Source organism: Stenella coeruleoalba (genome assembly GCF_951394435.1).
Source record: "Stenella coeruleoalba genome assembly, chromosome: 4".
Lineage (NCBI taxonomy): Eukaryota > Metazoa > Chordata > Mammalia > Artiodactyla > Delphinidae > Stenella > Stenella coeruleoalba.
This window is the reverse complement of record NC_137149.1, coordinates 26,965,634-26,981,304: the sequence shown is the minus strand read 5'-3', so window position 1 is coordinate 26,981,304 and position 15,671 is coordinate 26,965,634. Positions and strand designations below refer to the sequence as shown.

At 34.4% G+C, this 15,671-nt stretch overlaps 1 protein-coding gene across 2 annotated transcripts in view; it reads left to right on the top strand.

Annotated features, from left to right (window-relative positions):
• Positions 1-15,671, top strand: part of ANK2 (ankyrin 2) — a 680,317-nt gene that overhangs the window by 526,265 nt on the left and 138,381 nt on the right. For both annotated transcript variants that reach the window (XM_079919368.1, XM_079919367.1), the window contains exons 5-8: positions 1,825-1,923; positions 5,976-6,161; positions 9,634-9,732; positions 11,421-11,519. In XM_079919368.1, coding sequence (XP_079775494.1) covers positions 1,825-1,923; positions 5,976-6,161; positions 9,634-9,732; positions 11,421-11,519 — 483 coding nt within the window. The remainder of the gene's footprint in view (positions 1-1,824; positions 1,924-5,975; positions 6,162-9,633; positions 9,733-11,420; positions 11,520-15,671) is intronic.

The following is a 15,671-nucleotide window of genomic DNA, read 5'->3' as shown; positions in this document are numbered from 1 at the left end:
ACCACACTTGGGGCTGTGTGGGCAGGAACTCTGAGTGGTTTCGTGTCTGGTGTGTGATCTGGAAGCGGGAGCTGCAGGGTCAGGATGGGCATGCCCCCTTGGCCCTCTGGATCCCTTGCCCAGCTCAGCTAGAAGAGGTCTCTGTAAAGTTTAGGACCCAGGACAAGAGCCTAGGGATGGCTCGTCTCTCCTTTCCCCTATTCATCTGGTAACCACAGTCTATTTCCCTTTCTTCTGATCTACACACAAGATTCTGTCAGAGGGAAACACGTAAGCAAATTGTTTTATTCTGTTCAAAGTTCTTTTTGCATCCCTGCCTTTTACTTGTCGTGAAAGAGCCCCATTCCACACCCACTCAATGTTTTTAACCATCCTCACTGGCTTTCCCTTCCTTTGAATCTCTAATTCCATCCTTCCGCCACCTCTTCAGTTCTTAAAATACACAAGGTTTCACCTATTTTCTGTTTTTTAAAAAATATGCTCTCCAGCTAGCAGGTTATTCCTGAATCCTACAAAATTGTCAGTTCATTCCATTTGTAATGTTTCTTAGTTTTAAATTTTCCACCATCATTTGAAACCTACAGATTTTCTTTTGTAATCAAATTTAAAGTTACTTTTCGTGTTCTACTTGTATACTCTGTATTTTGCTCTATCTTGACCATTTTGAATAATGTTTCCACACTTATACAAGGTATACAGAAGAATTTTTCAAAAAAGAAAAAAATTTTTCTCTCCTTATAAATTTTTGGAAATACCTGAAGTTTCATCTATGTTTTTACTCATTCTCATTAATGTGTGGAATTTTTAAAGTAATCAACTGTCTTTAAGACTCTGATATAATTTTAAGAGAATGCTATGTTTTGAGAGTTGATGAATTATTTCACAAGTTTTCTTTTTTAAATAAAGTTTTGTGGGTTTTTACCTTAATGAAGTATTATATATTGCAAACGATCTAATGAAAAGAAAATATGCCAGTTTATACTTAGTGTCAAACTCATGTTACAAAATTTCAGTGCTTTAAAAAAAAACAACTATGACTATATAACGTTATCATATTACCGTAGTATGTACTCCATGAGGGCAGATGTCTGTCTTGTTTATTATTGTTTCCCAGTGATGGCCCAGCTACCAGTGCTTGGATTTTTATTAAATAATTGAATAAATGAATATGAGAATTAATGAATGATAGAATTTCAGAATGGCTTTTAAAAAGTAATGTAAAGATGTTCAGTATAAATCATGCTACCTCAAGCAGAACATTGAAATACAGATTTTAAAAGTTTTCAATCAGCTTTGCAATCTCTCAGCTTATTCTGATATGAGTAATAATTTATACTTTTAAGGGTGTTGAAATGTATATATTCAAGATAATCGTCGTCTGTTTAAATAGTTTATGAATTGATAAATATAGGTGATACTACATAAATATTACAGATATCTTTATATAGATATTATATATAATGAATGATATATATTATAAAATTATATACATATTAAGATACTAAATATCTTTAGTTTTTAACACAGTGTCGGGTGATAAGAAATGTGAATCTCTGGTGCTGAAATGAAAGCAGGAAATGAGGGGGATATTTCTCCCCTTTCTCCTCATTCTTTCAAAAATTGTGGGTGGGAATTGGTTAACTTTTATTTGTCTAGTTTTCTGATGGTAAATGCTTGTATGACTTCTTCAATGTGAAGGTATGCTATATGTTTCACCATTTCAAAGTTTTGCTTCACAGTATTCTCTCTTTCTTTGTCATGTATTCTTCCCTGGTTTAAACTTTACAAATGGTTGAAGATACCTTTTTCACTGTTTGTCCTCAGAATGGCTTCACTCCTTTATACATGGCTGCCCAAGAGAACCACATTGATGTTGTAAAATATTTGCTGGAAAATGGAGCTAATCAGAGCACTGCTACTGAGGTAAGACACTTGAATTCTTTGATCTTAATGTCCATGTTCTTTGTATCCAGATGCAAAGGGTCTCCATTACCTTTATCCTACGAGTGTTCATGTTACTATTGTAATCTACAACAGTGGCCATGAACGAATGACCCAGTGCACACAGTTCAATGAGTTTATGCCTTGATTTGGGATTCATGTCAATTTATTCTTACGTGAAATCACGCTTCCATCAATTTGCCATTCTCTAGCTTTTGGGAGCTTTATACTATTCTAAAATCAATTTATAGTAAATTTTATCCATCTCTTTTCATCACTGTTTTGTCTTTGTTAGGATCTAATGCAATTCCTTAAAGGAAAGTTTTTTAATGATTAGCAAGAATTCAGAGTTATTTATGTTCACACAATTTCATGAGAAATATGTCATCAGGAAGCTGTTCATATTTTATGAAGTACAAATTATGATATGTGGTTGTGTGACTGATTATGGCAACAACTGAATAGAATGTTCAAAATCAATCCAGTCTCAAAACATTCAGGCCATCTAGGCATAAAAAGGGGTTGGAATGGGCCAACTTAGAACATCACTTTCCTTTTCCTGTGTGTGTTATCCAATAAGCCGAACCTACTTTGTATTTTCCTTCTCATTTCTGCCTAAACAGATTAAGGAGGGAGTTCAGTGATTGTTTGGAACAGTGATTTTTAAGTGATGCTTAGGATGCTTTAGAGCTTGGAGAAAATGCCTCAGGGGCCACTGGAAGGTTGGGAGTAGGTGACACAGGAGAGGAGGGGAAGAGAGCTCCTTTGGGACATGCCTCTCCTCACCCAAAAGCAACCAGGCTTTAGTTTTCCTATTTCACATTCTGTGGCTCCACTGATAAAATTTTAAAACTCCTGCCCTGGAGTGAAAGGTGACTGGTAGATAGATGGCTGTCACCCAGAAACTATCCTGATAACTTTTAATGTCTAACATGGCCTCCTTTCTGGACAATTAAGTCTTTAGGTGAAATAAACATGAAATCCCTTCTACCCTGCACTGTGGAGAGAGGTCATTTATAATCTGTTAAATTCATGTCCAGGCCCTTTGAGAGAAAACTTTTTATGGAGCCTGGCGATAACTTTCTGACAGCTTACTCTCATTAGTTAAAAACAATCCCAAGACATCACTATTAATGGGACCACATTTCCTGTTTATGACTGGAAAACACGACTGCGCAGTATGAAACGATTTCACGTTCTCTACTAAGCACACACAGATTTTACACTCTTACCACATGAGTACAGCGCGATTTTTATGATTATGATTTTATGACTTTCTGAGACATTAATTCTGTCAATGAGTAGCACGTGAATATCCTCAGGCAAAGCTTGGATAACAGTACGAGACTATATCTCTGCATTAGGACCTCTGAGAAATGTACCAAGCCATGGAAATATGCATTTGTTTTACTTTATTTCCTTGAAAGCAGAATCATTTATCTAGAGAAACCTTTACACTACAGAGTTCTACTCACCAAATAGACTTTTCTAGTGTATGATTTAGGGAAATGCTGCCTGACAGCATTGTCAGCTTTCTCAAGACTCCTCCGGTCTGGACCCCTGTAGCATCTCACTCTGCTTCCAGAAATATCCTTTTATGTATGTTGCATCAGTGGAGTCCGTGTTACACTCTGATTCTCAGAGAATTAAAACTGTCTCTTATTTCCACAAAGAAATATGACTGTCGCAAGTAAATCACATGAGGTTTTGAATCCTAGTTTAGACACATATATGCCTCTAAACAAACATATATCTGTTTTGTTTTTTAATCATTTAAATAAGTAAAATTAATTTTCCCTGACTGGATATATATAAACTTAGTTGATTAATTCCATACCACTGGCCCGAATGGTTATCAGGAAATACACTAATGGAAAAATCTTGGCATGTTCCCTTTAGTCTATCATTCTGTGAATGAATAACATCTTCATAGGGCTATATGGTTGATTACTATTTGATCTTTTAGGCTATATTGCTAAATACCTTCTACGGTTGTATGTACATGTATGAATATACCTAAAGAAGACACTTACCCTGAACCCATTAGTAGCCCTAATTTGCAAAACTTAGTTACTAATCAAGACATTGTGACCACTTTAAAAATCAGATAATTGTGAGATCATTCAGTATGGCAATGAAACTCATGTTTGAAAAGAAATATTTAAAGTGTTGAAATTTCCCGTAATTATAGCAATTAGCATTGGTAAATAAATGATGAAAAATTAAGCTACAGATTTTTAATATAGGTTTCCTTTTCATAGAGTTGGTGAAGGTACTTCAAAAAATCATTTCAAATCTTTACCCTTCTCCCATGAAGTGTAGGTTAGAATGAAATCCGTGTGGTGGAGGTCCAAAGTTAAATTCTCTCAAAGGAGTTCTCTGTCTGTCCAGTACCATTTTTATAATTCTCTGCTTTCTTCCTTCTTCCTGAATGTTACCAAAATTGAAGGCTAAAAACTTTTTAATTAGGTTCTGTGCTGTCAGCAAATGCCTTGTCTCTAAGAAAAAATAAAGTTCACATTATTTTAATATAAACTATCCCAGTGTTGCAGGGGGGAATCAAATTAAATGTGTGCATGATAATGAGCCTGTTCTTTCCTCCTTCACAGAGGGCTTAATTTGTGCCAAACAAAGTTCTAAATTTAGGCTACTCTCTTTCATCTTACAACACTACATGCTTTACTCTTCCATTCCGTTAAGTAATGTATTTATTTAAAATTCAATTCTAATTTAAAAAATTCAACTCTTACTGTGGTAGTGCATATATGATATGATGCATTTGAGGGAAATGATTTTCCCTCCGAAGTCTACAGTTACCTTTTAAAAAAAGACTTTTGAAAACAAATGGAGTAGTTAGATGCTGATAAATTGCCATTGTCTCTGGAATATATTCAATAGATGTACCATATCCAATTGCCCTCATCTCTTCTGTGAACGGAAACATTTAACTGAGACTTATTTTCAAGCTTTTGTGAATTAAAGGAGGTTTTCACATTAACAGAGCCTAGAATATATAGGTATATTTTTTCTACTTATTCATCACCTTTCCGTTGCTGAATACTTGTTTCTAGAGAGAAAACATAGCTTCTAATTTTTCTAATGTGGTTATCCATCTACCTCTAAGGCTCCTCTAACTTTGATGATCTTTGTTTTTTGTTTTTTGGTTTTTTTTGCGGTACGCGGGCCTCTCACTGCTGTGGCCTCTCCCGTTGCGGAGCACAGGCTCCGGACGCACAGGCTCAGCGGCCATGGCTCACGGGCCCAGCCGCTCCGCGGCATGTGGGATCTTCCCGGACCGGGGCACGAACCCGTGTCCCCTGCAGCGGCAGGTGGACTCTCAACCACTGCGCCACCAGGGAAGCCCCGATCTTTGTTATTTTTTTAATTGTTTGTTAAGTTTCTAATTGAAAGACTGATTTTCTTTACATTACTTAGCACAATTTTATATCTAAATGATTTAAATAATATACAATTCAACTAAGTGAAAACTTAATGAATTAGCCTTATTTGCCAAAGAATTTTAGATCATATGATGTCCTAAACTTCCCAAATTAATTGGTAACAGACCATTCCATTAACAGTTGTTGTGAGATATTTAGCACCTTGCATAGTTAATCATGTGATTTATTTCCCTGTCTTGGCTACCATATCTTTGATTTTCAGTCAGACTTGTTCTCCATTATTTCTGCCCTTCCCACATTTTCCTTTCCATAAACAGGCATTACTTAGGGTTGGTTCTAATTTTTATTTTCATATTCAAAACACATTTGAATACGTCCTGTGTGCATTATGCTTTGTTAGGAAATGTAGATGTTTTAAAAAATAAATAGAATGGGTATTTAAAAAAATCTGATGAAGCCAGTGCATAGTACAACAAGTGATGATAATTTGCTTTAATCTTCACAGTAATAATTAATCCTTTCATTTTTCTTGTCAGTCTTAATCATTAATGTGAAAATTAGATGCACTATTTCTTGGAGTTGAATCCCAGGCTTCCAAAAGTTGATGGAAGATTTTTTCTTCTGTTTTACCAGGATGGCTTTACGCCCCTAGCGGTGGCACTCCAGCAAGGACACAACCAGGCAGTGGCCATCCTCTTGGAGAATGACACCAAAGGGAAAGTAAGGCTGCCAGCTCTGCATATTGCAGCTAGGAAAGATGACACCAAATCTGCTGCACTCCTGCTTCAGAACGATCACAACGCTGACGTACAATCCAAGGTAAAAGCTTCATACATTTGTGGAAAGGCACTCTTCGGCCACCAGATTCCTCCTGGGAGATGATAAAGAAGTAGGCCATGGTGATAAGGCAAAATTGCTTCTGGTCATCAAAAGAGAGAATTTACTTTCAGAGGTATTTCAGAAAAAAAGGGGACTGTCTGTTGAGTACAGTAAGAAAACAGAAAAAAACCTCAAGATAATTTTCTATAAAAGGTGAGGTTCAGTTTTTTAGAAATCTGCTTATTCATTCTATTTCTATTTGTGGTAAAAAAAATAATAGAAGCAGAATTAGAAAGATATAATTGTATAATGTTATAGTTGTCTTTTTTCAGTAGAATGCATTTTGGCATGCTGGAACGGTATATTCAACTGCAGAGAACAGATTGATTGTTTCCTTAATTTTGCACTGTGTAATATCTTCCCTCTTTTTCCCACACAACACCGCTTCAGATGATGGTGAATAGGACAACCGAGGTACAGTATTGCGGTTATATCAAAATATACCTTGTTTTTATTTTATTTTTTGTCCAATTAGAATAAATGCTCACTAATTTATACTAATGATTGGAATTTTCATTATTAGGAAATTAATTAATTTGGAAACTTTGCCCATAATTAAGGCAAGTGGATAGATAATTCAAAATTTTTAATATAGCATGTATTTGAAGCATTATTTAATCAGTGAAACGTTAAGTAGCTTATTAGAGTAGAGCATGAAACAAGACTCTTCCGTAATATGTATTTTACTAAGTGAGCTTTATTATTAACTTTTGGCCAATAAGAGATGTGACCTCCTTTCTTAATGAGAGTTCTGCATTTAGAATTTAGTGAAGTGTAATTTAAGGAGGTTTCTCTGCCACTGTTTCATCCTCTTACCTAATTGCAGTTGCCCTTCTATTCTGTCTTTATTTTTACCACACTGTATATAATCAGTAATGATATTGAGCCTATCATGAGCAAAGCATTTACTTTTATCTTGCTCTTACAATAGTTGTCATGAAATCATCTATTTTCCACATACCTAAATAAGTCCCATCAGTTAACAAAATCAACAGGAGTATTTGGTTCAGAAGCCTCTGAGAGAGAGAGAGAGAGAGAGAGAGAGAGAGAGAGTGTGTGTGTGTGTGTGGGGTATAAGAGGCACTAACACAAACGTTGAAAGTATATTATAAAAATTAACCTATATTATAAAAATTAACTTTCAAAAGCAAGCGACTGCTTATGTAGGTTGATTTTCACTTTGCTGAGGGAATTCTTTAGACTAACATCTCATATGATCACTGGGTTGTGGGCCTATGGGGGTTTTGAGCATTTACACTTAGTATTTACCGAGAGCAGTGTATTTCTAAACCTAATATCTTGTTTATCGACAAATTTACCCATTGAGATGTGAATATACGTGAATTATTCATATCATTTCTTCTGTTCCATATCTGTGTGTGGAACTTAGGTCACAGATTTTTTTTTAAAAGCCCAACTGCTTGGTGAAATTGCTCAAGACTGGAATCATACAAATTGATATATCTTAATTACTGAGTTTAATACCTTTCTTTTGTAGGTGATTTTTGGTAATCGTTTACATTTTTTAAAGCAGTATTGGCTCTAATCATTATGCTGAAAGCAGCTATTTGAGTAGATACAGACTGAGTTAGAAATATTTCTTCGGGGACAATAGAATAACAAAGAGGGAAAACCCCTCCATCAGTAGTCCTGTAGGAGGGTGACCTGAGCCTTCCACCTCCACGTTACTCAGGGAAAAGTTCCTCTGAGGGGCTTCTACCAGCCTCGTGTTGATCCAAGAGTCACAGCCTGAGGCATCATCATGGATTTTCAATGAGGCTGTGTCAGAAGATAAATTAGTTTATTTCTGCAAATAGGAAAAATAATATTATTATACTTGAATAATTTGAAAATGATTCATCAGCAGTCACTATGTTTTTCTGAAATTAAATTGTAACTTGAATAAAAGATGCATATTCAGGATATAACTGGGTGACAGGAAATATCAAGATAAAAATGAAAAACATCTAGTGAATTATTTCCTAAAATACTAAAGCTTGACATTTTATAAAATAACAGCCGAGTTGTAGACTGATTTTTTTCTTCTATATTGACATTAGTATTTGCCATCATGTAGACACAAAATAAAAATATCATGACCGCAAGAGTAGGATTTGGATTGATAGTTACTATTCTTATTTTGTCTTGATTTGCTACAGTCAGAAATTATTTGCAGCTAATTTGGCTGATAGCACAGAGGAATTTCTGTTACCTAAGGTATCTGGATGCTTCTTTAGGCCATTTTAAAAATAAAGCCACCAAACTCTATATATCAAGTGAATAGAAAAATAATGGTTGTGATTTAGGTAATGTTTCTTAGAAACAGTATTATACACATCAAAGTTCATTTCAAATAAAAGAGAACAATGCAAAGTATCCTCAAAACTGCAGGATTTGATATCCAGTTTTACAGGAACAGTCTTTATTTTTCCTATAATCTTTTATTAAGCAATGAATATGATGGAGAGCAAGAATAATGCCTCTTTTCATACTTTAATAAGAAAAGAATTAATATGCTTCTACTGTGAAAATGGCAGATTTCTAACTAAATTTTCATTAGAAAAACGAAGAAAGGAAATATGCTTTTCTTCCATTTAAGATTTTCAGACTCATTTTTAAAACATTCTGATAGTAAACTGTTCTCTAATGCTCATGTAATTGATTCAACTTGCTTATTTTATTCTACATCAATCTTATTTTATTGATAAAGTTTGGTTTAATTAACATTCAAAATTGGGTTCCACTTAATTTTTTTCTTTAATATTCATATTAATTCCAAGTATATTGTTTAATTTTTTTAACTTTTTTTTATTATAACAATATAGTCTGACTAAACATAGTTGTTAAAGAGGATAGAAATGTCAGGACAGTGTAAATGATGTAAGATGAATTGTATATGTTCTGTAAGAATTTCTCACAATATTTTCATAGTTCCAAAGATACAACATCAACCAATGCTGTTTTTCATTTTAAAAAACACCCAAACTAAAACACAAACAAATGAAAAAAAGAGAAGTTTTGAGATTTTCTCTGGAGAAAACATTTTTTATTCATAATTATATTAATTCTATGGCTGAAAAAATATGCTGTTTAATCATATCGTTTTGTTCTAAAGCTAAATCAACTCAAGAAACATGGTTTCATACAGATAACAAATCTCATAAATAAATTAATGTAATTGGAAATAATGTTGCCAAGAAATGTAGGATATTTATTTACCTGTTTATATGTTGACTTATTTACCACTAAATTTAAATAATAGCACTGAAACTTAAAAAGTCTTATAAAGCATTTATGATCTGAATTGCATTGTTCACGTATTAGGTAGATGTGATTTTCTTCTCTAATCCAGTGACTGCAACATACAGAGGTGAAATGCTTTACTGACTGTCATTTTCTTTGCTTTCCCCAGAGTGGTTTCACCCCTTTGCACATCGCTGCCCACTATGGAAACGTCAATGTGGCAACTCTTCTTCTAAACCGGGGAGCTGCTGTGGACTTCACAGCCAGGGTATGGATTAAAATAGTTTCATTTTATTTTATTTTATTTGGCCATGTGGCCCAGCTTGCGGTATCTTAGTTCCCTGACCAAGGATTGAACCCGGGCCCTTGGCAGTGAAAGCGTGGAGTCCTAATCACTGCACCACCAGAGAATTTCGCATTTTACTAAAGTAAACATTAACAATGATAAAGATTTTATTTCCTTTTCCTTACCTGGATTTATCTGTGCTGGAGATATTAGATTTTCCATTTTTTTCCCTTCAAATCACAGGAAGTCGTCACAACCCAAAACGTGAAAAATAGTGTGTCAGTTCACATGCACGCAAATCATTTGCAATAAGGAAGATGTTGATTCTGACATCAGTATGAGCAGTTACATTTAAAGGTCACACCACGAATCATGAACAAGCAGCTTCAAGTTGATAAAAAATTAAACTGTTAAAACATTAAGTATAAAATGTATAACTACATTTATAGTATGTCCTAACAGTGACTATAGGGCATACAATTTGACAGGGATTTTTTTTTTTTTTTTTTTTTGGCTATGTTGGGTCTTCGTTGCTGCATGCGGGCTTTCTTTAGTTGCGGCGAGCAGGGGCTCCTCTTCATTGCGGTGCGCGGGCTTCTCATCACCGTGGCTTCTCGTTGCCGAGCACGGGCTCTAGGCGTGCGGGCTTCAGTAGTTGTGGCACACGGGCTCAGTAATTGTGGCTCGCGGGCTCCAGAGCGCAGGCTCAGTAGTTGCAGCGCACGGGTTTAGCTGCTCCACAGCATGTGGAATCTTCCCGGACCAGGGATTGAACCCGTGTCCCCGGCACTGGCAGGCAGATTCTTAACCACTGTGCCACCCAGGGAAGTCCCGGGATCTTTTTTTTTTTTTTTTTAATAAATTGAAAATTTGCTCATATGGGGAGTCTTACTGAAATAGTAAAAGCACATTATGTTGTGTTACAGTTTTAATGGTATGCTTTCACTGGAAAGAATTCACTTACATGACAATTATAAAACTCAGTGTACTTAATATGAATCAGTAAATGCAGTACTTGAATATTTGCAAAATCATAACATACCAAAAAATCAGGTACACATCCTTGACCTAATAATGGTATATGAGAGCCAAGGAAAGAAATACATATAATTCATGTATATAGTATTTTTGTCCTTAGAAGTCTTCTTCTCTGAAACTACATTGAGTTATTCTCAAGTTTTTCATACTGAATTATTCTGAAGAAGGTGTTTTTAATCATCATTTTTACATTGGGTATTGATATGTATATGTGTACTCTATTTTTAAGCATAGTGAACTTTAGGATCCCAGAATCTTTAAGTACATAAGTGTTATAATAAGAAAGCTAGACTTTAGCCTAGGGCTCTATCTAGGTAGGATCTGAAATTTTGTTTCTATTGAGTATTATGCCAAAGTGCTCCCTTTGTCTCTTGACTGTGATGTGTACATTCAGTACATATGTTGTAGTTATTGACTAACTTAATTATGCAGTTTCATTGCATTTATCATTCTCTACAGTGCTTTGTGGTTTGTGTGCTTTTTTGTTCCTTAAAAATCAAAAGCATTGAAACCATAGAAACCTCAGATAAAATTACAAAATAGGTCACAATCTCCTTTGTGCTAATACGAAGCCATCACCATCATGCCCTGTCATACCCAACATGCTCTTGTTTGGTCTTTCCACGGTGTAGAATGGAATCACTCCTCTGCATGTGGCTTCCAAAAGGGGAAACACAAACATGGTGAAGCTCTTACTGGATCGTGGTGGTCAGATCGATGCCAAAACCAGGGTGAGTATCTCTGTTCTTTCAATTTCCTACCATTATTATTTTTTGTATTCTTTTAGCAGACACTTTAAAATACCAGTCCCTAAACACAGGCAATGTGTTTTCAAGGAAATTGCTTTCTTGGATTCGATTTAAACCTCATACAGCATTTAAAGTTTGCACAGCATATGTAAAGTGGAATTACTATTTGCTCATAAGTGCCTGGAGAAACAGAATGCTAGCCTCTCTCATTGAGACAGTTTTTCAAGTCCTTGCTTATTGATTTTCATGGAACAAAGATCAAAGATTGAACTTACTCATCTCTGATTTGGCTAGCTGTAAGTATCAAGAACCCAAACTCATTTGCATACATTAAGCTATGAGAGTGTGGTTTTTATGTAAAATATTTTAATACATGTTGAAAATCTTTTGCTTCGAACTTTTCAGCTCCTAAATCATTTTTCTTAAGTGGTTATGCTATAGAGATCTGAGCAGGAGATCTCCTATTATGCTTATGGAAAAAAAGGCATATTTATTATGTTGCACTTTTACTCATGTCAACTCGCTAAGAGGCAGTGCCCTTCATTCATTTCAAACTTGTTGAGTTAAATATAATTCTGAGTTTTTACATACTCCCAACAAATAAATAATAAGATAGGCAGGACAGTACACCTGTTGAAAGTGCAGACTTTGAATGCAGATTACCTAATTTCAAAGCCTGCTTCTACTGCTTACAAGCTGAATGACACTGGCAATTTACTTGCCTTCTCTGAGCTTAGGCTATAATACTACCTACTTCATAGGGTCGTTTGAGAATCAACTCTTAGGTATTTTTTAAGTGGCGTTAAGTAAATTACTTAGCTACTCATAATTTTTTATTATGTAATAGAAATTATGCACAATTACTTGCTTAAACATTAAACTAAACTAGTCTTGTACTTTAATATTAATTCTCTGGAGTAGACTTGATTAATCATAGACTTAAGTAAAACTTTAAACATTCCTATTATATAAAATTTTGAAATATATGGTGGAAGAAGTCTGTGAAGTTAGTAGATAGAATATGTCCCTTGTGATATTTTATCTTCACTTTGTTTAATTCTGGGACTTTGCATTCTCATAGTCCAAGGAATAAGGATCTAATTTAATTCCCTTGCAAATCTTGAGGCTAACAAATATTTTGTTTAATAAACCTTATCATCTCTGAGCTTCTAGAAACTACACCAGTCCCAGACTATACATTTTGGGTTTTAATGACCTCAGGAAATGTTGCTTTCTTAATCTCATTTCTCTAAGACATTTGGTCCAGAGCACTTGTGTCATATTATCATGTGGGAGTACTGGAGTGGTTTGCTTTGTCTATCAAGATCTTTGTTGTGGTGTCCATTGTCTTTGCATCAAAATTTTATATGGTTTCTACCCTTTGATTTGATGGCATGCCTTTTCCCTTGCTATGTTGTAGGTGTGCAGAATTTGGAACAATTACATATAATGCTGCATGCTTTGCTTACTTGTTCTCTATATTTAAAGGAAAGAGTTTCTGTACCTCCTCCTTTAAGTACATTTCTAACATAATGAGTCCCTTTACACTCACCTTTCTGTTTCTCTTGAGACTCTAATAATTGAGAGTACCAGTGGAAAGACAGCACTTTGTAAATGCAAAAAACTTTTATCTTGGTCAATGTCTTAAGGATGTACATTGCTCTTATTAATGCTTTTCTGGAGTATTCATTCATTATTGAGGCAATTGATTTTGTTTTTATTGATCATCACAATATTTGCTTTATTCTTTAAAAGATGCTCTAATTTGCATTCCCTACATACATTTGCATATACAATTTAAAAGTCTAACTCCAAATAGACATTGTTTTTTTATGAAAGAGTACTAAGAAATGGAGAGAAATGGATTCTTATGCTAGTTCTGCCATTAACTAATTGTCCTGGAGCAATTTAACAATGAAATGTAAGCCTTGGTTAATTATTCTTGAAGGGAATATTTGGACTGTATTTCATCAGGTTTAGCCTTTAGATATAGCAAATAAATGGAATTTCATTCAAGAATTTATAAAATGAAAATGGATTTTCTAATTATACATTGTACCGACATTCTGTTCATTTCTTCCTTAAACAAATAATTATTGATTTCCTACTTGGTGTTGTGAACCCTAGAGATAACAGTAGTTAACAAGACAGACTATATCCCTTTACTCAGAGATGCAAATCAACAGTACCCAAGGGATTAGGTTAGCAGTGTACTGGTAAAAATTTAATAATCAGCTCTTAAAAAAAATAAAATAAAAAGCTCTGATTTGTCACCTTTGCCTTTGATGATTTCCATGGTGTAAATACTTCCATACTTTCACCATGGCCAATTGGAGCTACCAATATGGTATCCCTGAATGCAGAATTGGGAAAAGACGTGCAAAACATTGACTCTCACTAGTGTGTGCAAACTGGTTCCAGTGTACCCTAAGGATCAGTCACAATAATGAAGATGGTGCTGAGCTTTTCCCTGTAAGTGAAAATACTTCCTCATCTCTAAGCAGTAGGATTTTAAAAACAGTTAGGTTCTTTCAGTTTTGGCTATAACTATCAGACCTGTATCCTTCTTACCAAAAGTAAAATCAAGTAGGAGGTAAATACTGAAATGCAGTACTGTGGTCTGGAATCAGGAGGCCAATTCTGGAACTATAATATATATATATTTTTGGAACTATAATATTTGATTACTAAGGGAATATGGTTTGCTTTTTCTTTTGTCCTTTAAAAATATATTTTTAAATTAAAAAATGTTATACTTGTTTTTGACTATCTTTTTAGGTAACACAATAGTGTGTCTTTATATGGAATTTCAAATAATATTAATATTATTGTTTCATTTTCTTCACAGAGGTCTCAATTTCCCCTAGCAGTCAAATTAGTCATAAACATTCTGAATTTAGTATGTTCCATCAAAGATTTTCCCTTGGTCTTATTATTTTGTCACTTATAATGTTTTCATTATTAGGAGAAGAGCAAGATATATAAAGGCTTTGGGGTAATTAAAAAAAAAATCATAGCCGTAGTTTCTCCACCACTTTCACCAGCACTGTGTCAATCACTGAGACATTTTGCATCTCATTGGCATTCTCATCATTGACTAGAATCTAGTGTGAAACTCTGAGACATTTTCACCAGAGCCCTGGTTTTCTGGTATCTGGAAAACCTCATCTTAATGTTAAAACAGAAACGTTATAGCTAAAATGATATTATTAATTCAAGTTTTATGAAAGGCATTATTCATTTTTTATTTTTAAATTTATTTTTTATTTAAATGTGGAAATACTTCCTGTAAGGATTATGGCTAAAATATTGAAATACATATTTCAATGAAAACAATAAAAGTATACAAAAAACATTAAAGGATGATGAATGAAAAACCATACATCAGAAAAAGGGATCACCCTTGCTATTTGTTATTAGGAGTAATAATTAAAATAATAACAATAGTGGCTACCAATTGTCATATGCCCACTATGTTCTGGGCACCCTGCTAAGTACTATACAAATACCATCTTAATTCATCTTCCTAACAACTTACAAAGTATTATTATTTTCTTGTTGAGAAAATATAGAGGTCTCCATTTGAGAATGAGACTACCAAGGGGAAAAATGAGTTCCAGAGGAGTTATATAACTTAACCTAGGACACACAGCTTAATAATTAGCAGAGCCTATATTAGTACACAGAATTCAGGATACATTGCTGGAAGAATAATGTAAGCTGAGAGGGAAGAGAGGAAAAGATAAGGAAAGAAATGGTCATAAGAAGCTAATGCTGTGGGTTACCAGCTAGATGAATGGTGTCCCTTTAAGAATTACTGACATCACCATGTGATTTGAACTGATTCCAGCGAAGAAAGAGAACACAGGGAAGGGGACTCTGGAGGGGAGGAAAATGTAAACTTCAAACACAGTCTTAAGAATTTAAAAAAAGAAAAAAAAAAAAAGATAATGAACAGATCATAGTCTCTAAGAGTAAAAACTAAATTAAAAGAATAAGTTTAAAAGTTCTTGAATACAAAACCTTTTGATAAAGATTTTATGGGGGACAATAATGAGACACTGCACTTTGTAGAAAATATCCAAAATCTACCCAGATTGAGCATGTTGGGCAACTTGAATTTGATATAACTCA